Genomic DNA, 27,847 nt, shown 5'->3' with positions numbered 1-27,847 from the left:
ACATATGATGACTGGCTACCGTTTTGGCCCATGCAACTCCAAAGGGGCAGGAGAGTGAACGAAAATTCTGACTGTTCTGCTTAGTGAAGCCAGAGAGAGAAAAAACCTGCTGAAAATCCACAGATGAGGCAAACTGAAGAAGGCAGAGTGGTAATTCCTGGGTCTGATCCAGTGAGCAGGGACGAGGGGAGAAGAGTTCTCTCTCCCATTGCCCTGAAGCTAAGTGAGGTGTCCTTTTTTTCTTCCCACATTGAGACTCAGCATTTTTCTGTAGTGTTACTCATCATGGTTAGTTTTCATAGTAGTCCAGTCCTTAAGCACTTTTGGAAATAAAGAGGCATTTGTGGCTGGCCACCAGATATTGCAACATTGTTTCTATGGGAAAGAGGTAAGAATTCTAAGGCTTATACATTACTTGCTTTTGGAATGTCATCTTTTGTTCGTTGGGGAGGGGGTGAGATTGGAAACTGTAGTGATCATTTGCTGTGTGATCTCTAAGTTACAGCTGTTACAGCACAAGGAGAAGAGTAATTAACTTTTTAAGTTTATATTTATGGGTAATGCTCATCACCTGTTACTTTCTTTGCCCTGTAGCTAGGCTCATAGTAAGCCTTCATTTACCCAATTGTTTGTTCAGTTGAATATTAGCTGAGAAGCAAATATACCTAGAACTGAGCTATTTGAATCGTTTCCTTCATGAACTTCCATTCTTAGACACTTGCTTTCCCTGGGTCCTTCCCCTTAGAAAAAGCAACACAGGCTTATCCTAACAAGCTAAATAACATTGGCGTGTAGAAAGAATGAACAGCCCTATCCTTCCTCCGTTCTGAAAATGCAGACCTGTGTACTGTCTAAAAGCACATCAGGAGTGTTATATTTTTGTGAATGGAAAAATAGAATAAGGATATATCAAAGATTTTTACCAGAATGTTGACCTTGGGATTATACTGTTGTTAATGTTTGTTTACATTTCCGAAGTATCTGCAGAATTTACAGTTGAAAAACCTTAATGAATCACTATACACTTAGCAAGAGAACACCAAGAAAGGTGCCGCATAATAATTAAGTGGTATTGTAAGTTTAAAAATATTTGAAAAATGTGAGAAACATCATGCAAAGTGTGATACAGGGATATAACCTTGATTAGTAAAGTGGAAATTTGGAAACCAAATACCTGCTGAATATTACGGGGAGGGAGAACTTCTTAATGAAAACATTTGGTTATAAACAGTTGAGAGATATTTTTAAGATGAGCACATGTTATTTATTTATTTATTTCTTTATTAGGTCTTAGTTGTGGCATGTGGGATCTTTCACTGCGGCGTGTGGGCTTCTCTCTAGTTGTGGCGTGTGGGGTTTTTTTTCCCCTCTCTGTAGTTCTGGGGCACGGGCTCCAGAGCATGTGGGCTCTGTAGTTTGCAGCACTCAGTCTCTCTAGTTGAGGAGCACGGGTTCAGTAGTTGTGGCACATGGGCTTAGTTGCCCCCTGGCATGTGGGGTCTTAGTTCCCCGACCAGGGATTGAACCCACGTCTCCTGCATTGGAAAGCGGTTTCTTCACCACTGCACCACAGGGGAAGTCCCTGAGCACATGTATTTTTACAATCAATTCCTGAGAGTGACATGGAGTCCCACGTTTGTGTCTCCACCTATACTTAGATCATTTCATTTCAATGTATTATTTGTTTATTGAATACTGTCCTTGTGGGACACCAGGGAGAAAGACCTAGTAACCACCCTCCAGGAATTTGTTTTAGCTATTTTTAACTATTAAAAATCTGTTTTTTGCTAAAACTCTGTTCCCATCAATAGTTGCTCATTTCTCCTCAAATTGCTTCTCAGGAAAGTACAGCAAGTCAGAGATCATCTATATCAGTGTATTCATCCTTTTGTTTGGAAAAAAAAAAAAAGGCCTCCTTTTTTTTTTTTTCTCTCGCGGTACGTGGGCCTCTCACTGTTGTGACCTCTCCCTTTGCGGAGCACAGGCTCCGGAGGCGCAGGCTCAGCGGCCATGGCTCACAGGCCCAGCCGCTCTGCGGCATGTGGGATCTTCCCGGACTGCGACACGACCCCGTGTACCCTGCATCGGCAGGCAGACTCTCAACCACTGCGCCACCAGGGAAGCCCAAAAAGGCCTCCTTTTGACAAACAAATATTTCAGCACTTTTTAAAGTTTCCACTTCTTAAAAATTTTTAAAGTATCATTTAAATAAAAGATAGGGCTTCCCTGGTGGCGCAGTGGTTGAGAGTCCGCCTGCCGATGCAGGGGATACGAGTTCGTGCCCCGGTCCGGGAGGATCCCGCATGCCGCGGGGCGGCTGGGCCCGTGGGCCATGGCCGCTGAGCCTGCGCGTCCGGAGTCTGTGCTCCGCAACGGGAGAGGCCGCAGCGGTGAGAGGCCCGCATACCGCAAAAAAAAAAAAAAAAGATAAATCAATTCTTGTTTTAAAAGAAGGAAACACTTCAGAAGTACATTGAGTTTAAACATAAACCTTCCCATTCAATCCCTTCCATCCCCTCACTCCCACCCCCCTCCCTGGAACTTACTGCTGTTAACAGTGGGTGTGTGGCCTTGCAGTCCTTTTTTCCATGTATGTATTTACTTAATTAGTTCAGTAGATATTTAAGTGCCTTCTTAAATATAGAAACACACATATATTTATATTTACATAGTTGGATCCTGTTGAACTGAGGCCTGCTCTCTGCACTTAACTGTGTTTTGGAGCTTAGGTCAGAACTTTCAGATCTGTTCCCTTCTTATTAATGGCTGCTGCATTGTATGGATGCACTGTAATTTATTTTCCACCACCCCCCCAACTTTCTGCCATTACAAGCAATGCTGAATTAATAATCCTAGAAGCAGAATTACTGGGTTATAGGAAGTGTATATTTAAAAATTTGACAGATTCTGCTAAATTAACCTCTAAAAAGCTGAACCAGTTTATATTTCCAACAGCAATATGAGATCATTGTTTTCCTACATATATGATTTAGTTATAAAGATTTAGAACTTGAAGGGACCACAGAATGTGGCCCAGCCCCTTCCACCCCTTTTCTGAGGTAGAAAATGAATCTCAGAGACTTGTAATGATTTGTCCAGATCTCACCCAGCAGAACTATGAGTACTTCCCAGTTTCTGATTCTGTGTTCTCTTGGAGGCATCTTAGTTTAGACACATTTTATAGTGCAAGGTTCTGCCATACTGTTTGTTTCTGTTTCTTTTCTGTTACTCGAAACAAACTTCCTTTTCAGTTTCACATTTTCTGATAGTGCCCTGAGACTCCTGCCTTTGCCATCTTGTCTACATGGAACATCTTTCACTTAATATCCTTAAAAAGCTACCTCCTTCCATTATTTAAAGCCCTCCTTATCCACAGGGTGTATGCATTACTTTAGATTTCCCCATAGGTACAGCACAGCAAAGGAAGTATTTTATGAATCTTCCTCATCGGCAGCTGACCCTACCCTGTTGGCCAAGTAAAACATAAGCTTCTTCTTTTATAAGCTTGGAGAAGGAAATAGACTGCAGGCATTGGTCTATTATAGCATTTCTGCTACATTTGATCATTTTATGTCAAATAATATGACATTTAAACTAAATGAACTCCAACTTAATAACATTAAAAATTTTATTAACTACAGTTTATTTTTTTCTCTTAAAAATAACATAAATAATGTAGTCTACTTATAAAGTATAAGTGGAATCTCCTCCTCTTGTGTTAATATATTTATTGCTAAGGTGTCTGCATTGGAGGCTCGTTTCTCTTATAAAGCCATGGTCCTGGTATCTTTTCTTGATGGGCTATGAGAATTTGTGTCAGTGACATCCCAAATTGGTGCTGTAGCTGAGCTGGTCACATATCAAGATGATAACTTTAGGTAAAGAATCAACTTATGAAATTCTAAGGAACAGAGATCAGCCTTGATGCATAGTTTGATCGTGATAAAAGAGATAGAATTCAGTATTAGATTTGAATTAAATTTGGTCCATGAATGTTGTTCGGAACTGAGGATAGCAGTCCAATCATAAGCTTATCAATTATTCAGTAGCATCTTGGGGGTATTAGTGCACAGAATACAGAAAGCCCATCCGTTACTCTTTAGAATTTTTGTTCTAAAACAGAAGGAAAAAAATGTACATTATTCTCTTTTTTACTGGATTTTATTCTTCCACAGTGTCAGTGAAGTTTATATGTGCACTGGAAGAGTGCACATATAGGCAGGCCACATATTTGCATATTCATGGGGGTTTATGGAAGATTTGGGTAAGATTAAGTTTGGAACATGAAGGATGACAATTTTACAGGAAAAGTCCATTTTCCTAATCTTAAGAGATGTGGACTTCTTGGACTTTTTGCCTAAGATTTTGTTCCTGAAATGAAAGTTATTTGCCTGACACATGCTGTTCATCCCCTTATTCTACATACACACTATAGATTTGGATTTGGCTGTAGATCTGGCCTTGGCCATAAATTTGGGTCAGTGGCTCTCAGTTTGAACTGTAAGTGCTAGACTACGTGAGGATAATTATCTCTGAGTTTTATTCTTTCTTTTCATTGCAGTAGAGAATGGTATGTTGGAGGAATAAAGACAATGCTCATAAAACCAAGGGAAGGGATTATATAGGGGAAAAAAAAGAACAAAAGGAAGACTAGTATAATTTGTGAACATTTCCTTTAGATTATATGCTAGAATGGCAACAAATAAATTTATAAATCAGGATTTTAGGTGCACTAATTTCTCAGAACTGATCTTCTTTTAAATTTCACAGAAAATAGCCAAGATAGCAGGGTTTAACAAACTGCATCAAAGTATGCACAGTAGAACATTTTTATAACATCTACAAATGAAAAGCCAATTTCCTTTATGCAGACAATAATGCAAATGTTCACAGCTTTGCTACAAAGAAATTAAATTGTTGCAATTGATGATTCCACTGCCTTAATGGGAGTTCACGCTATAATAACCTTTATTAATTAGGAAACTATCATATAATTTAAATCTGGGTAAGAATATTACAGGCCCATAAGTTGCCACTGAAGAAATTAAAAAGAAATGGCTGTCCTGTATTTTCAAATATTATTACAACTAATAACCTCTGTACTCATCTTGACTTTTTCATTGTTTTTTGGCTCTTGCGGCATATATTTTTCTGTTCCCAGTGTACAGTTCATATAATTTTCAGTAGACTTGGGACCAGTAAGGCTGATAACCCACAAACGGATAATTATATAAACGCTAAGATCTATAAGTGATAGCCATTCTTAGACTTGCAGTCTGTGACTTGTCATTTACAAAAGTGATCCCATCGTATAGAGGGTTGACTTATAGGGAGTTAACACAGTGGCACAAACAAGAGCTGAGAGACTGATGGAAGGTTGTGGCTGGATAATGTAGGTCTTTGGGAAATGGGTTAATAAAATCTGGTGATAGGTTTCTGTACCTTATCCCTTTCTGAAGCATAAGCTCAAGAAGGTACTCTGTAGGGAAGAAAGAAGAAGCAAGCTTCAATATTTGGGGAAACTTTAAAATATAATAGAATGAAACTCTCTTGGGTCATTTGATACTTATTTTGTTCTAGCATACCTGATTTGAACGCTGTTGTTTGTTGGCCGGTGTTTGGGAAAGATTGTTTTTTTTTTGTTTGTTTTTATTTTTTGTTTTTTTTTTGCGGTACGCAGGCCTCTCACTGTTGTGGCCTCTCCCGCTGCGGAGCACAGGCTCCGGACACGCAGGCTCAGTGGCCATAGCTCAGGGGCCCAGCCGCTCCATGGCATGTGGGATCTTCCCAGACCGGGGCACGAACCCATGTCCCCTGCATCGGCAGGCGGACTCTCAACCACTGCGCCACCAGGGAGGCCCAAGATTGTTTTAATTAGACATTGGATCCAGAGAAACTGAAGAAGTAATGAATAGAAAATAAAAATAATACTACAAATTATATATTGGGCTGTTTTTGCCTTGGGAATCTCAGATATTTTGTGATTGAATAATAGCTTCTCCCAGCCACCCCAGAATTAGATATTGCCAAACTAAGCCAGGAGCATTGCCTAGTCTAGGAAAACACTTCTCAAAAGATGGCCCAGGGCTTCCCTGGTGGTGCAGTGGTTGAGAATCTGTCTGCTAATGCAGGGGACATGGGTTCGAGCCCTGGTCTGGGAGGATCCCACATGCCGCGGAGCAACTGGGCCAGTGAGCCACAGCTACTGAGCCTGCGCGTCTGGAGCCTGTGCTCCGCAACAAGAGAGGCCGCGATAGCGAGAGGCCCGTGCACCGCGATGAAGAGTGGCCTCCGCTTGCCACAACTAGAGAAAGCCCTCACACAAAAACGAAGACCCAACACAGTCAAAATAAATAAATAAATTAATAAACTCCTACCCCCAACATCTAAAAAAAAGAGATGTCCCAAGGTCACTGGTAGGCCCTGATCAAAAAATAATGGCAAATGTCAGGTGATCTCATAGTCTTTCATTTATATATATCCTTTGGCAACTTGCTAATAACCATACAAGTGAAGCATTAAGAATATGTAAGATGTGGCATTCATAAATCCATGTTTGCATAATACTAGAGTTTATAAAGGATTCTGATTTAGTGTTCTACTAGGAAGTCTGGCTACTAAGCAGTCTGATGCAGCATTGCAAAACTCCTATTCCACATATGAACATGCGTAAGTTAGAATTATTTTATGTTTTTGGAAAGATACATATCACTGTTAGGTTGAGTTGTGTTTTTCAGTTGTTTCTGTTTTTTTTATTATAAATTGCTGTTTAGCCTTGTCATTATCAAGTTAATTTGTTACAGGTTGTTCAGCTAACCCTATAGTGTATATTGATGCATATTTGTATTAATAATATTCTTGGTCTGTAATTTTTCAGTAACTAGAGTTTTAACTACATTGTAGTTAGAATGTGAATTATTCTCCCCATATTAGTAAAGCAGATGTATATGTAATCTCCAAAAGTTGGATTGAAAAGTGACACCTCCTTTTTTTTATCACCCGTGGCATATTTACCGGGTCTGAATAGGGTATTTAAAAAAAAGTTTGAGAACTGCTGGTGTGAGGAGCTAGTTGGCAGGTCTAGGAGTCAGAGTAAGACTCATTTCTGACTTCTTCCATAGCATAGCTCTTATAAGTTCAGGACCTTGACAGACGTTGGTTTAAATCTGCTGTTTATTGTCTGTGTCCTTGGACTAGTTGCCTAATCTTATCTGTCCCTCAGTTTCCTATTTGTTAAATAGGATAAAAAAAGTACCTACCTAATCCACTTGTTTGAATTCTAGGTAAGGTGGTGTGTGTAAAATGCTTAGTACTCTGCCTAGCTTATAATTAAGTCCTCAATAATAGTAACCATTATTATTAGGTGAGAAGTACTTTCTGTGTCCCTATTGCAAAATGGTTAATTTGCTACTAGATTGTTACTTTGTTTTAAGCTTCTGCCTTAAAAAAAAAATTTATAGGAGTATAGTTGATTTACAATGTTGTGTTAGTTTCAGGTGTACAGCAAAGTGCTTTAATTATAAATATACATATATTCATTCTCTTTCAGATTCTTTACCCATATAGGTTATTACAGAATATTGAGTAGAGTTCCCTGTGCTATACAGTAGGTCCTTGTTGGTTACCTATTTTATATATAGTAGTGTGTGTATGTTAATCCCAAGCTCCTAATTTATCCCCACCCCCACATGTTTCCCCTTTGCTAACCGTAAGTTTGTTTTCAAAATCTGTGAGTCTGTTTCTGTTTTGTAAATAAGCTCATTTGTATCATTTTTTAAAAAATTAGATTCCACATATGAGTGATATCATATATTTATCTTTCACTGTCTGACTTACTTCACTTAGTATGATAATCTCTAGGTCCATCCATGTTGCTGCAAATGGCATTATTTCGTTCTTTTTTAAGGCTGAGTAATATTCCATTGTACAATATGTATGTGCCACATCTTCTTTATCCATTTCTCTGTTGATGGACATTTAGGTTTCTTCCATGTCTTGGTTATTGTAAATAGTGCTGCAGTGAACATTGGGGTGCATTGGGTGTATCTTTTTGAAGTATGGTTTTCTCCAGATATATGCCCAGGAGTGGGATTGCTGGATCATATAGTAGTTCTATTTTTAGTTTTTTAAGGAACCTCCATACTGCTCTCCATAGTGGTTGTACCAATTTACATTCCCACCAACAGTGTAGGAGGGTTCCCTTTTCTCCACACCCTCTACAGAATTTATTGTTTATAAACTTTTTGATTATGGCCATTCTGACTGTAGTTTTGATTTGCATTTCTCTGATAATTAGTGATGTTGAGCATCTTTTCATGTGCTTTTTGGCCATCTGTATGTCTTCTTTGGAGAAATGTCTACTTAGGTCTTCTGCCCATTTTTGGATTGAGCTGTTTTTTTGACTTAGAGCTGCATGAGCTGTTTGTGTATTTTGGAGATTAATCCCTTGTCGGTTGCTTCATTTGCAAATATTTTCTCCTATTCTGTAGGTTGTCTTATTTTTTTTATGGTTTCCTTTGCTGTGCAAAAGCTTTTAAGTTTCATTAGGTCATTTGTTTATTTTTGGTTTTATTTTCATTACTCTAGGAGGTGGATCAGAAAAGATATTGGTGCGATTTATGTCAAAGAGTGTTCTGCCTATGTTTTCCTCTAAGAGTTTTATAGTGTCTGGCCTTACATTTAGGTCTTTGATCCATTTTGAGTTTATTTTTGTGTATGGTGTTAGAGAGTGTTCTAATTTCATTCTTTTACAGGTAGCTGTCCAATTTTCTCAGAACCACTTATTGACGGGACTGTCTTTTCTTTGTTGTATAGTTTTGCTTTCTATGTCGTAGATTAATTGACCATAGGTGTGTGGGTTTATTTCTGGGCTTTCTATCCTGTTTCATTGATCTATATTTCTATTTTTGTGCCAGTGCTGTACTGTTTTGATTACTGTAGCTCTGTACTATAGTCTTAATGCCTTTAATATGGAGGTTCATTGTTAATAATAGTGTATGTTTCAAATGACCTTGATAATTTCAAATTTGGGGATCAGTTTTTTACTGAAATATATTTGACATGTAACTGTGTAAATTCAAGGTGTACATGTTAATTTGCTACATTTATATATTATAATGTCATTGCCATTGTACAATAATTAGGACCTCTATCATGTTACATAATTATTTCTTTTTAGTAGTTGGAATAATCAAGTTCTAGTCTCTTAGCAAGTTTGATTATAATACAGTACTGTTGTCTATAGTCACTATACTGTGTATTAGATCTCTAGGACTTATTGGGGGAGGGGTCACCTTCTTGTAAAATCAGATTACTAGAGGTAGAGTTGTCATAGTGGCCATTTTCTTGTTGTTCGCTTGTGTTGGCAATGTTACATTATCTTCAATCAGTGGTTTCCTTGTAGGAAACCTTTTAAATTCACTTGTCATTTTGTGAGCAATAATTTAATTTAAACTATATAACCTTTGGTAAATTCAAGTAAGCAGGCCCAGGTAAACCTGATATTTCCGTTGAACAAAGGAGGACACTGCCTTTTTTCTCATTTTGCTAGGTTAAAAATATATATCAATATAAGTGTTAAGATTTTCTTCCCAAATTCCTATGGTTTGTATTCAAATCTCCCTAGGATGTCAGTACCCCATTTTAGAGAGCAATTTGCTAATTATTTGAATATTAACTCTGACACAAGAGTATAACAGGTAATTTTTTGTAGTTGTTTTGGTATGGTACTTATGGAAGATTACTGTATTTGACTTTCTACAAATCATAAAATCATGGCCTGCTAGTTCTAGAGTTGACATTATTTGTCATCTAGCCCTGTCTTCCTCAGTGGACAGTGAGCAACTTTATCTTTCACTAGTCTTTGTGTTTCTATCACCTAGCACTGGGCCTGTATTGTAGAGAGAGCTCAATAAATCTCTTAACAAATGAATTATATATAGATTCAGAAACTAGTTTGTCCTTTGGCCAAGAAGTGTAGAATCAATGTGGTAATTGGTAAATGGAGTTACATACAGTCTTCATAAAATAATCTCATCAAGTATTTTTATGGTACAGTTCTTTAGTGTTCCAAGTTGAGTATATCTATAAACATTTGTTTACAAACATATAAAATCATAGAACGACAAGAATTTGGAGCTGGACTGGATGTTAGAAATCATTTAATCTTTCCCAGAGAAAAGGGATTTCAGGAATCCCAAGACCAGAAAATGCCCGTGAACTCTTCTTACCGTAGCACTTTACTGCCTGGTGATACTACTCTTCTGCAAGGTTTAGAATTGGATTTGCAAAATATCAGAATCAAGGTTACACCTGCTAGTATGGTCAGTCTACACCTGTTTATTCAGACTTTTGGATGACAAGGGTAGAGTATATATCAAAAGAAGTGAGGCATCCTTCCAATGAGAAAGTAGAATGTGATTTTTTGTGAGTGTTTAAGATGCAGACAGGACATCATTTACTTCCCCAAGCGATATTAATTTAAAGTTTAAGGATTACTACTTCAAATTACACACCACATGGGTACTAAGAGCAGAAAGAAATTGCTAAACCATATGCTTATAAATGCCATCTCTTTCCTCAAGAGAAAGATCATTTATATTTTGCAATTAAAGAGCAGAAGGTCTTTTTTCCCATAAAGTTTTTTCAGTCAGGAAATATGGTGGGGGGGTGGTGGAGAGGGTTTCCCAGGGGAGATTTATACAGCATTCAAGGACTCTTTCGCATCTCCACCTGATGGAACTTTGCCTTTTGTCTATTTCCTGATTAAGCTCTGGAGAGTAAACTTTAATTCTAAAAAATATAGTAAGCTCTTGTTAAAGAAAAGTTTGTAAACAGTTTTGCTGGAAGTGAGCTTTAAGTAAAGAAATTGATATTTAGGTCAGCCTGGTGTTTTGAATAAGAGGCAATTATAGCATTACAACATTGTGAACTATATACGGCATTCTCACTTTATTGATGGACATTGTTTACTATTTTGGTTAGAACAGATGGGTGTGGGTTTCTTATAGCATAGTAAATAGTCAATAACCCTGAGAATTTTAGTACTGCAGCTTTAGTCTTCTTTTTTTTTTTTTTTTTTTTTTTTTTTTTCCTGATGCATTTGAATCCAGGAGAGTTAACCAACCACACAAAAAAATGTAGTTTCTGTACCACCATCCCTGGTAAATAAATTCATAGGAAGTCTCAGAACCCTCAACTAATAGTTGTATATGGTATCATGAATGGTACCATTTCCTCTCTCAGAGTAAGTCCCTGCTCCCCCTGCCTTCCCACCCTTCTCTTTCCTCTTACCTTGAAGGAGCAGCTTGAATAAATAGATTGCCCTTGCCCTCTGGGACTGTCAACAGGAGCAAATCTTAGAGCACTTTGTTTGCATCTGAGAAAATCTCCTGTAAATTTAGAAAAAGTCATACTGAAAATCTCATAAGGTGAAGATCTTTAGTTGGGACGTATCAGATAGACTGTCCTAGTAGGCCATGCTACCCAGGTATCTGATATTCATTACTTTTTGCCTGTCTTAGTGTAATGAACTTTTTGTCCTTGACTTCAAGTTGTTAATTAATTTTTAACTGTGGACGTAATATATAGTCCTTCTGCTTACCATTCTGTCTTAGTCACTAAATCAGGTACTACTGGATGTGGCAAATTAAAACACTTGCTGTCTCATTCAAAAGCTAATTTAATTTGTAATTTTAGTAGCCAAAGTTATTGAAATATTTGTGTATAGTTTTATTACAATAAAACATTCTTGTTATAAAAATTTTAAACATTACAGGAATATGTAGTACACGATGTAAAATTTTTCCCACAGCCCTAATCCATTGGGTTAACCCTTGTTAACAATTTGGTGTTTGCTTTCTATATATTTAACAAAATAAGATTTTATTATAATATTGTTTTGCAGCTTGCCTTTTTGCATGTAAATACATATATTTAAAATTTTTTTAATGTCAATAAAGTATTTAACTTTATTCTTTTAAAATCATTGTATAATATTCCATTGTAGAGGCTTACCATTATTTGTTAATCCAGTTCCCATTAAATGGATCTTTAAGTTTTTCGAATTTTTACTGTTACAGAAAGTGCTGAAGTTGACATTCTTTTGTATTTATTTTTGTGCTCTTGTATGAATATCCAGCTTACTTTTTTCAGAACGGCCAGCCAACATTTTTTATTGAAAAAAATTCATATTTTCTCCCACTGAATTGAAATGCTACATTTATATATACTATACTGAATTCTTATGTATACTTGGGTTTATATCTGGACTAATATGTTTCAGTGATATATCTCTCTAATATGACATTGTTTTAATTGTTCTAATTTATGATTTGCTTTCTCATCCAGTAAACTGGCCTCTTCTCATTGTTCTTTTTTTAGAATATATATGAAATCACACATTTATTCTTTCAGATGAACTTCTTTACCTCAATTTACTTTAAAAACTCTGTTGTGATTCTCATCAGGATTACTTTTAATTCCTGTGTTAATTAGAACTATGTCTCTCAGCTTTACAAACTTCTTGGCAAATATAAAATTCTCATTGTTCCTTCTCAGTGTTCTAATATGTGTGCCCATTTGTCAAATTACTGTTTTTAACTGTGTATCCCTACCTAGAATGTTTTGTTGAATTTTGCTTTCTGTTGCTAAAGCATTGTTTTTTGTTTTTGTTTTTTTAATATTTATTTATTTGGCTGCACAGGGTCTTAGTTGTGGCATGCGGGATCTTCGTTGCCACATGCGGGATATTTAGTTGTGTCATGGGAACTTTTAGTTGTGGCATGTGGGATCTAGTTCCCTGACCAGGGATCGACCCCAGTCCCCCTGCATTGGGAGTGCAGAGCCTTAGCCACTGGACCACCATGGAAGTCCCTAAAGCATTATTTTTGTTCACAATATAAAGTACAATAAAATACCAAATATGCTTTTTTCACATGGTGATTTAGAGATGATTGGTCTCTTTACAACATCTCCAAACAGTGTATGTCTCTTCATTTGTTTTTCTTAAGTTCCTCAGAAGAGTTTTATAACTTCCTTTACATGTTCTCTGAGTTTATTCATAGGTATTGCTTATGTTTTGCAATTATAGATTACAGGTCACTTCCCTCATATTTTCTAGCTGGTTGTTTTGGGCATGAAAGGTTACTATATATTTTCATATACAGTTGACCCTTGAACAACTCAATGGTTGGGGGGGGCCTACCCTCCCCACAGCTGAAAATTTGAATGTAATAGTCGGCCTTCCATGTGAGGTTCCTCTGTATCCGCATTTCCTCCGCATGTGAGGATCCACAGTTGTGGATCGTGTAATACTGTAGCATTTACTATTGAAAAAATCCGAGTATAAGTGGACTCTGCAGTTCAAACCCATGTTCAAGGGTCAACTGTTATAATTTTATGTGGTCACCTTAGTGAACCTTCCTTATTTTCTCATATTTTTTCAGTTGATTCTCATGGATTTTTCATGTGGGCAATGAGATTATCAGCAAATAGTGATTATTTTGCCTGTTTGTTTCCTAAGCCATTTACCTTTAACTCGGTTTTCTTAATTGTATTGTCTTTTGTTCCTGAAAAATGTTAATAGTGATGAATAGACATCCTTATCTTACTTCTGAACTTTCTAGGGATGTTTCTACTGTTTTATTATTAACTAGTTGCTTATATCTGTTGTAGTTAGGCTGTGTATATGTGTATAAATTTTAGGAAGTATTCTTTTATTCCTATTCAATTAAAACTTTTAAAATAAAAGGAATTTTAGCTTTTATTGAGCTAATTATATGATTTTTTTCTCCTTTAACCTTTTAATTTGATGATAGTTATTTTTCCTAATATTCAAATTTCTTTCTTGGAATTGACCAACTTTGTCATGAATCGTTCTGCTTAATTCTGTTTTCCAGTATTATACACAGGCTTTTTTTTTCATGTATACTGATTTTTGAGTGTGAATGTGGTCACATCTTCGTGTCAGGCTTATATTGGCTTCATAGGAAGAAGCAAAAAACTTCTCATGTGCACAGGAATAGTTTAAATAACATTCTAATTATCTAATCCTTGAAGTTTTGAAGAAACCTGTCCATGAAACTGTTTGGATCTGGCATGTTAGGAGGTCAGGGGTTAGGAATACATTTAGGCAGGTGGGGTAGGTTATTTTCTTAGTATCCCTTTCTCCTATCCAAATCTAAGATTAAATAAGTGTATTGGATAGGTTTTTAGGCTCCATGTCTTCAGTCCTATCTATATGAACAGCCCTCATTGAACACCCTGGGTATTGAGTCTCTAAAAAGCTTCCTGGTTGGCAACGTGCTTTCACAGCTTCCTGGGGGAATTTAGCACGTTCGATGTAACTTCATTAGGAGAGGAGTCTTGAAAACTTGTGCCTGGTTTCTCCCAGACTTTGCCCCCTGTGCTTTTTCAAAACTTTTGCTGATCTTCCTTTGATGCTTTTGTGTAATAAATTACAGTCATGAGTCCAGACATTTGCTGAATTATGAGAGTCCATTTCATATGACAGGACAAAACAGTGGTATTGAAAGGCAGTGGCAGAGTTTTAAGACATAACTTTAAAAAATGTACTATAACTTTGTCATTACAGGTATGGAAATAATCTCATGGAAGTTAGAACATTTGTCAAAGACCATGTATGTCATTAGTAGCAGAATAATAAGTATGAAAGCATAAGAAACATGTCAGTAAATAGGTTTACTCTATGAGCTTTAATTTTTTCCTCAATTTTATTTATCAAATTAAACTTGATGGTTTAAAATGTTAACTTTGGTTATTATTAAAGTTATTAATTATTATTAATTTTATTGATGTGTAGTTTCTAAAACATGGTTATTTTAAATGCAAGTGGATGGATGCAAACTATCACTTCACACATAAGCTAGGGCATTGGGCGAAAATATTTTCTGCATACAAGCTATAGCATTGGTAACTTTGTTAGCATCATTTGCCTCTTGGCAGTAAGATTAAAAATGGAATCATATCCTAAATACATTTTCTTAGCAGATATTTTGTATATTTATGCACCTGAGAAGGGATGTGAACCTAGAACAGCAGAGTCTAAATCAGTGGCTATTTTGTAGGCTGCTCATAAGAATGGCTTCGGAATAGGGATTCCACATTCCAGACCAATTAAATCAGAATTTCTGGTGGGTGGGGCTCAAGCATCTTTTTTCCTTTTTTAAGCTCCCCATGTGATTCCAATGTGTGGCAAGCTCATTGAGAATCACTGGTCTAATTAAAATTATTTCTATATGCCAATACAGATTGTGTTTATTCCATACTGTCTGTTTTCTATACCTGGAAATATTTGCTTTATGTCTCCAGTTGGAAAAGCATAATTAGAATGTAAACTTAGCAAAATGAAATTGTATGTATTAAGAAGTTCAGATCTGGAGAACTTTAGATATTTATATATGTAGTAGTAAAGTTTATTATGTATCAGTTGAAGAATTATAAATTTACCTTTGAGCTGGTTAACCAAAAATCTATCATTGTCCATCAAGAGTTATTAGTTAATCATTTGAGTCTCACTCATGACCTAGATAAAATTTTAAGATTATATGATACCAGAGAACATATTCAGTGGGTGTATGTGTGGCGTCCTTTCAGCTAGGGAAAGCATCTATTTTGTTTAGAGTCATGCACTATCATTGAACTATTGGATAGTGATAATGAGAGTTCATGTTGAAGGAAAATGGGATTTTGAAATCAGGTACCAGTAGCTTTCAGAATTTCATGGCTGATATAGGAAATGACCATGCTCTTTTGAACATCGTTTGAATAACCCAGCCAGAAACCAAAACAAAAAGCAAAAGCAGTCTTATCCTTTGCCTAGAGTACAGTCAGTCCTTGATCATTTGTTAGAGCAGGGATGGCAAACTATAGCATGAGGGTTAAATCTGGTTCTTTTCTGTAAGTAGTTTTATTGGAACAAAGCCATGCTCATTAATTTACTTATTGTCTCTGGCTGCTTTTAGGCTCCCAGTGACAGAGTTGAATGGTAGTGACAGAGGCTGTATAGCCTGCAAAACCTAAAATATTTACTATCTGACCCTTTGCAGAAAGTTTGCCGACTTCTGTGTCAGACTGTTGTGTCACATGTTAGATGATTGAATTTCACATGATCTGCTGACACTCCTAAATGGATCCTCTTAAGCTGAATTTGGCCTTTCACACACAAGTGACTGGAGATGATTCAGTTTTTAGGGCTTTTGAATGCAGGTTGCAGTTGAAGGAGAGGGATTTGCCTTGAGAATGAGGGGAGTATGCTGATAGCCCTCTGATGTTCCTACTATAGGGAGCCAGGATCTTATTTACTTACCTGGGGTGGGTGTCTCCTTACCTAACTCATCCTCCATGTTCCTCTGCATCACATTCCTTGCTGTTGCCTCCTCATTTGGGGGTGGGCATGGAGTAACAAGTAACTGGGGAAACTGGATTGTGAGGATCTTCCACTGCAGTCTCGGGGGATAACGACAATTTCTCACATACCTTGTTGATACTGGACCTGGATGTGGAAGTTTAAAGATTAGGAGTGGCTTAATCTTTAATCCTGGTACAAGTGGAGAGTTCAAGAAGGTGTGGAGGTCCTGGGAGATTGGGATTGACATATATACACTAATATGTATTAAATAGATAACTAATAAGAACCTTCTGTATAAGAAAATAAATAAAATTCTAAAATTCAAAAAAAAATAAAAGAAAATGTGGAGGTCTAGTGGCGAGAGCATATCTGGCTCATTTCTTCTAGTTTCTGGTGCAACAGAGGGGTAGCTGGCTCACCTCTGAGTTGTCAGCCACATCTTCACTTCAGGTACCTGCATGCTAGTGAGGGCTCTCATCCACTTGCTAGGTTACTTACACCTGGAAAAGTACTACCTGCAAATACAGTAGAGATTTAAGAATATAAACATTTTTAGCTTTTGAATAAAATAATTCCCCTTTCTAATATGTAAAGCTGTTAATCAAGTTTTAGCCCTTTGATTTTCAGTTACATTTGTAGAAAGGCATTGCATACAAAAGCAAGGAAGTGAGATTAAATATAATGATGTTCTGGTAAACACAGGCTACCTGATTATCAGGGGTGCAAGTTTGGACTGGAAGTTATAGTCTTCAGAAAAATATTGGAGTTATTCTTTTTTTGAGGGAGGTTAGGATGCTTACTATAAGCTATTAATAAATGTCAAGTTATTTTTCTGTGACTTAAGAAGATTATAATTTTTTATAAAATATTTAAGAGGGTTTCAGACCAAAACCTCTGTAATCATTTGAAATCTTACAATTTGGTTTATTCTTTTTGTGATTTAGGCCTAGATCTATGCCTGAACAAGTTTTCCACTGGGTCTAGTTAGTTATACCCACCTTGGTAAATATATCTGTGCTAAAAGAGGAGCTCTCTGGTTGTTGATTTTCCTTTTCCTGAGATACTGAGAAATAAGGGACTTGTAGTTTGAACACAGTTTTCTAGATTGTGATGGCTCCAAGTGCTGTTAGTGTTTGAAGATCCTGACTTTTAGTGTGATAAGGCAGTGAGAATAGTGGAGTTAATGGAAGTAGGCTGAATTGCTTCCCAGAATAGATGGGTTAATATAGATACCAATGATGATGAAATTGCTCTCTTTTGTGTTTTTTTAGATATACATTTTTATTTATCTGTGTTTATGGTATGTGATTTTCGAAGTGTACTCCCCTCTCCTCACTAACTGTCATCCCTTCTTTATATAATAGATCAACGACTATCATCTGTTCTACAAGATGAGTAACAGCCACCCTCTTCGCCCCTTTACTGCAGTGGGGGAAATTGATCATGTGCACATTTTGTCTGAACATATTGGTGCCTTGTTGATTGGGGAAGAATATGGCGACGTCACATTTGTTGTGGAAAAGAAACGTTTTCCTGCCCACAGGGTAATTTTAGCAGCAAGGTGCCAATATTTTCGGTAAGTGTATATTACTTTTTGAAGATTGAAGTCACTTGTAGAAAACACTCGTATTTTCCACTCTGTGAAAAATATGTAACAAAACAACAAAAAATTCTAGCAGTCATTCAATTCAACATCTATAAGAATTTAATCTTTGTCAACTTTTTGTTATGTTTTGAAAATCACCTTTTCATTTCAGAAGTCATCTTAGAATCATAGGGTTAGGAGGCTTCTTAGGCTAGACTGTACCTGAGCAACCATTTTTCAGGGTCTCAACAATATTTCCCAGGCTGAGTCTTTGTTGCCTTTGCCCTCTCCTCACAGTTGATGGCTAATGGAACTTAAACTGATTTATTGGCAGATAGGCCTCTTGTTGTACGGGTAGACTGACCTCTGGACTTGCCAGTGAACATGTATACATCTTAGTTTCAGACTACCCAACAGATCTCTAAGACATGCAGTTTGACAACCCCAAAACAAAGGAAACTTAAATATTTACTGAGACTCAGTTTCATAGTTATATTAGAGCCAAAACTAAACAAAATATGTGTTTAATTAATGTAAAAATCATACTTGTACGTATACGTAGCTATTGTTTGTTACTTAGACCCCCTAATTTCCAGGGTTATAAATGTTAAACTGAGGTCTAATTACTCGACATTTTACCTAATCTTAGTTAAAAGGGAATCATCACTGAATTATTGACTGATAATGTATCCTTGACAGATCCATAGAGTCCATATCCAAAAAATCATAGATTTGCCTGTGAAACTTGATATCGAGAAATTGAGATGCTGAAGGCATGGATACAATTTCAGTTATCTTTTAGTGAAAACTGCATTCTGATTTTTACAATCAGAATTAACCGAGACAGCAAAACCAACCTAGAGTCACACATATTGTAGTAAAATGTGTTTCCTGGAAATATTTATTGTTTAGCTATAACTCTTACAGTGCTTTATAAACATTTTTAGAACGTTTCATCTTGTAAATATAAAATGCCACTGTAAATACAGCCAGGACCTTAGAAAAGAGAGGAGTCTATTAAGAGTTCTAGCTAACATGCTCCTATCAAGGCAAGGCAGCTGGCCTTGGTCTTGTCATTATTTGTTACCAGCCTCTGTCCTCTGTACACTTTTGTGCTTCTTTCCCTTTTCATTCTTCCATTCATTATATTAAAGTGTCTTGTAAAAGTCCACTCTTTATTAATTTAGTTTTCAGGCTTATGTTTAGTATTTGTTACTATTATATATCTTCCCTCTTTCAAAAATAATTTGAGACAACTGTAGGTGGGTATCTTTTAGGTGATCAGTATATTCTTAAAAGAAACTCAAGTACTTTTAGAAATTTGAAGATCGTATTGAATGAATGGAATACGCTCCCTTCATTTATTGTTCCTGCTGTCTCTTTGTGGGTATTAAACCTTTATAATATCTGATGGCTCTAAACTCAGTCATTACCAATGCTATCTTAGACTGATTCTCATTGCTGACACTGTTCATGTGCAAAGGAATGTTAACTGTCAGCAGTCAGGAGAGACCTTATGAGTGTGGTCATAGAGCCTATCAGTTCCCAGATAAGGACAAGCTAACTGTACCGGAGGGAACCTTCCACAAGTTGGGGGTTCATATTTAGGCTTCCTAGGGGTCCTCATCAAAACCACTTTTAAAGCATCGAGAATCCAGGTAAGTACCATGGATCACACTGGAGTGGGAGTAGGTCTTGGCAAGATCTCCCCAGGAAGGTATCCTTTAATCTAGCAATTTTAAGGTTGTGATTGGATGCTCTCTGGATTCATGGAAACCTTCACAGGTGTTTTTAGGCATACTATAACCCAGTGAGGAAGTATGCTCAGAATATTCATGAATCTTTTGCTGGGTATTTGCAACTATTTCTGTGAGGCAAGCAAGAATGTCCTGTCTTGCTTTTCCAGGGGGCAGTGGGAGGAGTTCTAGGCAAGCATGGAGGGAAACTCTGAAATGCTAGTCCTGCTCTGAGAATCTTAGGAGCACGGGAGTCTCTTTATGTCCCCTTATTTTCTTTCTCTCACTTTTACACATTTTCTTTCTCACTCGTTACTCTTCCTTTTCTGTCCTCCTCCCTAGTCCTCCTCTGGCCACCCTTTCTTTCCTGATGGATTGGAAACTTTAATTGGTTCATATTATTTCTCCTAGAGTAATAAAGGTAGAAATGTAATTTTACTACCTGACTGGATTATCTAGTTTTCATTATTTAGATGAGCAGATAAGCAATAATGTGGGGATTTTTTTTAATCTGAAAAATACTGGAAGGCAAAATAGAAAAGTCAAATTATCCATAATCCCATCATGAATTTCATTTTTAATTTATAAACTGACTAATGAAGACCCTTCCCTTCCAGCCATCTAATTCTATTCCCTAGAGACAACCACTGTTAACAGTTTAATATGTATTTCCCCTCAATATAAATAGATATATCTATCTATACCTGTGTGCATAAAGATGTAAGTATGTGTTATACACTCTTCCATGCAACACATAGGGATCTGCAAACTGACTTACCAACTATACCCTGGACATCTTTCCAAGACAGTATATTTTGATCTCCCTTGATCTTTCTAATGGCTGCATAGAATGTGTATATCATAGTTTTTTTAACCATGTGCCTCTTGATGGACATTTAAGATTTTTTCCATTGTTTCAATATATCTTCTTATATATTTATCTTTATCTTGCTGTATTATCTTATACATTTATCTTTATCCTAAAAGTAAGATTACTGAGTTGAAGGGTATGCACATTTTAGATTTGAATAGATATTACTTAAATTCCTTTCCAAAAAGGGATACCCATTTGTACTCTCAAAGCAGTGCATGAGAAAACCTGTTTTTCCATTGTTTTTGCAGTCCTGAATATTAACAGGTTTTTAATTTCTGCCAGCCTGACAGGGAGAATGGCACCTGATTGTGTTTAATTGTTTTCATCTGATTATCTTTTCCTCTGGAGCTTTACTTTTTAAACTACTTTCTTGACCTTTAACAGGTTTATATTGATTTCACTGTTCCTCTCAAAAGAGCACTTTCATCTTTCTAATTAATGAATGTCTATTATGTATCTTGAGCTCTCAGGATTATTCATTAGTTCAATTTATAGAATTAATTCAAAATAGTTTTTAAATTACGTCTTTCTTTAGAGAACTATTTTAAGTTATTACTATGCATTTCTTCACCTGAATCTTTGTGTCATTAAACACATGTATGTTTTTTATAATGTTGATAACGTTTATTTCATAATTTTGTAACACATCGTACTTGAAGTTTTTCTCATGTGTTTCTTCTCTCATGTGCAGAGCATTACTATATGGTGGAATGCGAGAATCTCAGCCTGAAGCCGAAATCCCTCTCCAAGACACCACTGCAGAAGCATTCACGATGCTACTTAAATACATCTACACTGGGCGGGCGACGCTTACAGATGAGAAGGAGGAGGTGCTGCTGGACTTTTTGAGTCTGGCTCATAAATATGGATTTCCAGAGCTGGAGGATTCTACCTCTGAGTACCTCTGCACCATACTTAACATTCAGAATGTCTGTATGACTTTTGATGTTGCCAGTCTCTACTCCCTTCCCAAGTTAACGTCCATGTGCTGCATGTTTATGGACAGAAATGCTCAGGAGGTGCTCTCAAGCGAAGGCTTCCTCTCCCTTTCTAAGGTGTGTCATTGTCTACAAGTAATTTACAGGCATGCACTGTTTTATTTATATCTGTATGTTAGAAATATGGCAGTGGACTAAGAATAAAAAAATAAAAACCATTAGTGTGGAAGAGGTTGTCTAGCCACCTACCTCTGGCTACTGAGACTCTAGATCATATAAGAGAGAGGCAGATTGCTGCTGTTTTCTTTTAAGGTTCTTCAGATAAGTTCTGTGTGCAAAAGAGACTGTGCTGCTGGTGGTTGTTTTCAATGTGATGGCGTCAAATAGGCCCCTTTATGGTGTTGCATACTGTTTTTTGGTTTTGTATTTCTCTGACAGAGTGTTACTAATAATTTCTTATTGAGGGGGAAGATTCATAAAGAAGATCTGATGTTTCACCGGATGTCTTTAAGTCATTGTCATTTTTAATTTTCTGGCCCAGAATTCACTATTGTACAATGTTTTATACCATATAATAGCTAGAATAAAACTGTTTTTCCCAAATCTTCCTCTCAACCCTGGTGATTGTCTTTCCTTTCCCTTTCTGTGTTCCTCCTAGGACCTGACTTCTTCGAATGAGAAAACCTCTTTAAAAAGCTACAAGTCTTGATTTGAGTGTAACTTTGATTTTTATTGTCCTAGTTAATTTTCAAAGGCAAGGATCTTGTAGGTTTGCACAGTGTTGCTGGCAGTCAGTTTAGAAATCTGAGAACCAAAAGTGCAGTGGTGCAGTAATACTGTGGAACAAAAGGTTTGAATTTTAAATGCTAGATGCATCTTACTGGCTCATAAATGCAAACTCTGCTGAAGAACCTGTGTGGAATGACAGTGTCTCACACTGCTGTTTTTCTTGTTATTTTACTAAAGATGGGTGCAAATGTGCTGGAAAGACTAGGTACAAGATGCCTACGGCTATTCCCACAGCCACAATGGGCAAGAGAGTACATGACACAAAGAATAAGGAAAGAAGATGGTCAAGAAGAGTTAACTGCTCAAATATAAGTGATACTTGCAGTTCAGTAAAGTTTTACTGATTGATCATGCACATGGTTGAGCTCCATAATAACTGGTATTTTTCCTTTTTATACTTTTCAGACAGCACTTTTAAACATCGTATTAAGAGATTCATTTGCAGCTCCCGAAAAAGATATCTTCCTAGCCTTGTTAAACTGGTGTAAGCATAATTCAAAGGAGAATCATGCTGAAATCATGCAGGCTGTCCGTTTGCCTCTGATGAGCCTCACTGAACTTCTGAATGTCGTGAGGCCTTCGGGACTGTTGTCTCCTGATGCCATTCTGGATGCTATTAAAGTTCGATCAGAGAGCCGGGACATGGACCTCAATTATAGAGGCATGCTCAGTAAGTACATATTTATGCTAATCTCACCAAGAGGTTTTGTTTGCATCCTGTGACAGGCCCAGCTACAAAACTCTAGCTACAAAACTGTAGTTCAGGTAAACATGGTATGTGTCAATCTGAGAACATAGAGCTCTGCTTCCTGTGGAATGCCTTTCCGACTCCTTCTCCTGCTAATTCCTCCTGAGATTGCTTAGCTTCTGTAGACCACAAAATAGGTATTTTTTGGCATTTCTGGACAAATTTCTCCAGCCGCTCCCTAGAATATCAAAAGTTAGATACTTTCTCATGTTAAGACCTTTCTCCTTTCCTCCATCAAATCAGTACTGAGTACATCTATATACTTATTATAGGTGCTATGAACATGGAGATTCTAAATAAAAATAATAATGGGTAACACTTGCATAGCATTTCCAATACTTATATGGTATTTTTCTTATTAATAAAAATAATAGCAATGAACGCTTATGAAGTGCTTATATATATCAGTAACAGTCCTACATGATGATTTAATTCTCACAATAACCCTTTGAGATAAAAACCTATTATTTTTTCCTATTTATTTATTTTAAGTGAAGATAATACAATTCTGTTTTTTAAATTTTTAAATTTAATTTAATTTATTTTTTTATACAGCAGGTTCTTATTAGTTATCCATTTTATACATATTAGTGTGTTTATGTCAATCCCAATCTCCCAATTCATCACACACACACACACACACACACACACACACACACACCACCACCACCACTTTCCCCACTTGGTGTCCATACGTTTGTTCTGTACATCTGTGTCTCTATTTCTGCCCTGCAAACCGGTTCATCTGTACCATTTTTCTAGGTTCCACATACATGCGTTAATATACAATTTTTGTTTTTCTCTTTCTGACTTACTTCACTCTGTATGAGAGTCTCTAGATCCATACATGTCTCTACAAATGACCCAATTTCGTTCCATTTTATGGCTGAGTAATACTCCATTGTATACATGTACCACATCTTCTTTATCTGTTAGTCTGTCAATGGGCATTTAGGTTGCTTCCATGACCTGCCTATTGTAAATAGTGCTGCAATGAACATTGGGGTGGATGTGTCTTTTTGAATTATGGTATCCTCTGGGTATATGCCCGGTAGTGGGATTGCTGGGTCATATGGTAATTCTATTTTTAGTTTTTTTAAGGAAACTTCATACTGTTCTTCATCGTGGCTGTATCAATTTACATTCCCACCAACAGTGCAAGAGGGTTCCCTTTTCTCAACACCTTCTCCAGCATTAGTTGTTTGTAGATTTTCTGATGATACCCAATCTAACTGGTGTGAGGTGATATCTCATTGTAGTTTTGATTCGCATTTCTCTAATAATTAGTGATGTTGAGCAGCTGTTCATGTGCTTCTTGGCCATCTGTATGTCTTCTTTGGAGAAATGTCTATTTACGTCTTCTGCCCATTTTTGGATTGGGTTGTTTCCTTTTTAAATATTGAGCTGCATGAGCTGTTTATATATGTTTTGAGATTAATCCTTTGTCCATTGATTCGTTTGCAAATATTTTCTCCCATTCTGAGGGTTGTCTTTTCATCTTGTAGTTGCCTTTGCTTTGCAAAAGCTTTTAAGTTTCATTAGGTCCCATTTGTTTTTCTTTTTATTTCCGTTACTCTAGAAGGTGGATCAAAAAAGATCTTGCTGTGATTTATGTCAGAGTGTTCTTCCTATGTTTTCCTCTAAGAGTTTTATAGTGTCCAGTCTTACATTTAGGTCTCTAATCCATTTTGAGTTTATTTTTGTGTATGGTGTTAGGGAGCGCTCTAATTTCATTCTTTTACATATAGCTGTCCAGTTTTCCCAGCACCACTTATTGAAGAGACTGTCCTTTCTCCATTGTATATCCTTGCCTTCTTTGTCATAGATTAGTTGGCCATAGGTGCGTGGGTTTATCTCTGAGCTTTCTATCTTGTTCCATTGATCTGTGTTTCTGTTTTTGTGCCAGTACCATATTGTCTTGATTACTGTAGCTTTGTAGTATAGTCTGAAGTCAGGGAGTCTGATTCCTCCAGCTCCATTTTTTTCCCTCAAGACTGCTTTGGCTATTCGGGGTCTTTTGTGTCTCCATACAAATTTTAAGATTTTTTGTTCTAGTTCTGGAAAAAAATGCCATTGGTAATTTGATAGGGATTGCATTGAATCTGTAGATTGCTTTGCGTAGTATAGTCATCTTCACAATATTGATTCTTCCAATCCAAGAACATGGTATATCTCTCCATCTGTTGGTATCATCTTTAATTTCTTGCATCAGTGTCTTATAGCTTTCTGCATACAGGTCTTTTGTCTCCTTAGGTAGGTTTATTCCTAGGTATTTTATTTTTTGTTGCAATGGTAAATGGGACTGTTTCCTTAATTTTTCTTGCAGATTTTTCATCATTAATGTATAGGAATGCAAGAGATTTCTGTGCATTAACTTTGTATCCTGCAACTTTACCAAATTCATTGATTAGCTCTAGTAGTTTTCTGGTCACATCTTTAGGATTCTCTATGTATAGTATCATGTCAGCTGCAAACACTGACAGATTTACTTCTTCATTTCCAATCTGTATTCCTTTTATTTCCTTTTCTTCTCTGATTGCCGTGGCTATGACTTCCAAAACTGTTGAATAATAGTGGCGAGAGTGGACATCCTTGTCTTGTTCCTGATCTTAGTGAAATTGCTTTCAGGTTTTCACCATTGAGAATGATGTTTGCTGTGGGTTTGTTGTATATGGCCTTTATTTTGTTGAGGTAGGGTTCCCTCTATGCCCACTTTCTGGAGAGTTTTTATCATAAATGGGTGCTGAATTTTGTCAAAAGCTTTTTCTGCATCTATTGTCCTGTGGTTTTTCTCCTTCAATTTGTAAACATGGTGTATCACATTGATGGATTTGTGTATATTGAAGAACCCTTGCATCCCTGGGATAAATCCCACATGGTCATGGTGTATGATCCTTTTAATTTGTTGTTGGATTCTGTTTGCTGGTATTTTGTTGAGGATTTTTGCATCTATATTCACCAGTAATATTGGTCTGTGATTTTTTTTGTAGTATATTTGTCTGGTTTTGGTATCAGGGTGATGGTGGCCTTGTAGAATGAGTTTGGGAGTGTTCTTTCCTCTGCAATTTTTTGGAAGGGTTTGAGAAGGATGGGTGTTAGCTCTTCTCTAAATGTTTGATAGAATTCACTTGTGAAGCCATCTGTTCCTGGGCTGTTGTTTGTTGGAAGATTTTAAATCACAGTTTCAACTTAATTGCTTGTGATTGGTCTGTTCATATATTCTGTTGCTTCCTGGTTCAGGCTCGGAAGTTTATACCTTTCTAAGAATTTGTCCATTTCTTCAGGTTGTCCATTTTATTGGCATAGAGTTGCTTGTAGTAATCTCTCATGATCCTTTGTATTTCTGCAATGTCAGTTGTTACTTCTCCTTTTTCATTTCTAATTCTATTGATTTGAGTCTTCTCCCTGTTTTTCTTGATGAGTCTGGCTAATGGTTTTTCAATTTTGTTTATCTTCTCAAAGAACCAGCTTTTAGTTTTATTGATCTTCGCTATTGTTTTTTGTTTCTGTTTCATTTATTTCTGATCTGATCTTTATGATTTCTTTCCTTCTGCTGACTTTGGGTTTTTTTTGTTCTTTCTGTAATTGCTTTAGGTGTAAGGTTAGGTTGTTTATTTGAGATATTTCTTGTTTCTTAAGGTAGGATTGTATTGCTATAAACTTCCCTCTTAGAACTGCTTTTGCTGCATCCCATAGGCTTTGGGTCATCGTGTTTTCATTGTTATTTGTTTCTAGGTATTTTTTTATTTCCTCTAATTTCTTCAGTGATCTCTTGGTTATTAAGTAGTGTATTGTTTAGCCTCCATACGCTTGTATTTTTTACAGATTTTTTCCTGTAATTGATATCTAGTCTCATAGCATTGTGGTTGGAAAAGATACTTAATACGATTTCAATTTTCTTAAATTTACCAGGGCTTGATTTGTGACCCAAGATATGATCTATCCTGGAGAATGTTCCATGAGCACTTGAGAAGAATGTGTTTTCTGTTGTTTTTATATGGAATGTCCTATAAATATCAATTAAGTCCATCTTGTTTAATGTATCGTTTAAAGCTTGTGTTTCCATATTTATTTTCATTTTGGATGATCTGTCCATTGGTGAAAGTGGGGTGTTGAACTCCCCTACTATGATTGTGTTACTGTCGATTTCCCCTTTTATGGCTGTTAGTATTTGCTGTATGTATTGAGGTGCTCCTATGTTGGGTGCATAAATATTTACAATTGTTATATCTTCTTCTTGGATTGATCCCTTGATCATTATATAGTGTCCTTCTTTGTCTCTTCTAATAGTCTTTAAAATCTATTTTGTCTGTTATGAGAATTGCTACTCCATGTTTCTTTTGATTTCCATTTGCATGGAATATCTTTTTCCATCTCTTCACTTTCAGTCAGTGTGTGTCCCTAGGTCTGAAGTGGGTCTCTTGTAGACAGCATATATATGGGTCTTGTTTTTGTATCCATTCAGCCAGTCTGTGTCTTTTGACTGGAGCGTTTAATCCATTTACATTTAAGGTAATTATCGATATGTATGTTCCTATTTCCATTTCCTTAATTGTTTTGTGTTTGTTATTGTAGGTCTTTTCCTTCTCTTGTGTTTCCTGCCTAGAGAACTTCCTTTAGCATTTGTTGTAAAGCTGGTTTGGTGGTGCTGAATTCTCTCAGATTTTGTTTGTTTGTAAAGCTTTTAATTTCTTCATCAAATCTGAATGAGATCTTTGCTGGGTAGAGTAATCTTGGTTGTAGGTTTTTCTCCTTCATCACTTTAAGTTATGTCCTGCCACTCCTTCTGGCTTGCACAGTTTCTGCTG

The 27,847-nt window shown here is 36.6% G+C and overlaps 1 protein-coding gene across 3 annotated transcripts in view; it reads left to right on the top strand.

Moving 5' to 3' along the window:
- The window catches only part of BTBD9 (BTB domain containing 9), a 424,705-nt gene that overhangs the window by 19,046 nt on the left and 377,812 nt on the right, over nt 1-27,847 (top strand). The window contains exons 2-4 of one of the 3 annotated variants that reach the window (XM_007458166.1): nt 17,734-17,945; nt 21,256-21,619; nt 22,697-22,961. In XM_007458166.1, coding sequence (XP_007458228.1) covers nt 17,761-17,945; nt 21,256-21,619; nt 22,697-22,961 — 814 coding nt within the window. In that variant the 5' untranslated portion in view covers nt 17,734-17,760. Of the gene's footprint in view, nt 1-17,733; nt 17,946-19,541; nt 19,773-21,247; nt 21,620-22,696; nt 22,962-27,847 lie in introns of those variants that run through there. The other 2 variants (XM_007458168.1, XM_007458167.1) reach the window with 2 other exon arrangements.

This window comes from Lipotes vexillifer, unplaced genomic scaffold, assembly GCF_000442215.2.
Source record: "Lipotes vexillifer unplaced genomic scaffold, Lipotes_vexillifer_v1.1 scaffold4, whole genome shotgun sequence".
NCBI lineage: Eukaryota > Metazoa > Chordata > Mammalia > Artiodactyla > Lipotidae > Lipotes > Lipotes vexillifer.
The sequence above is the reverse complement of the archived record's forward strand: the minus strand, read 5'-3'. Positions and strand labels throughout refer to the sequence as shown.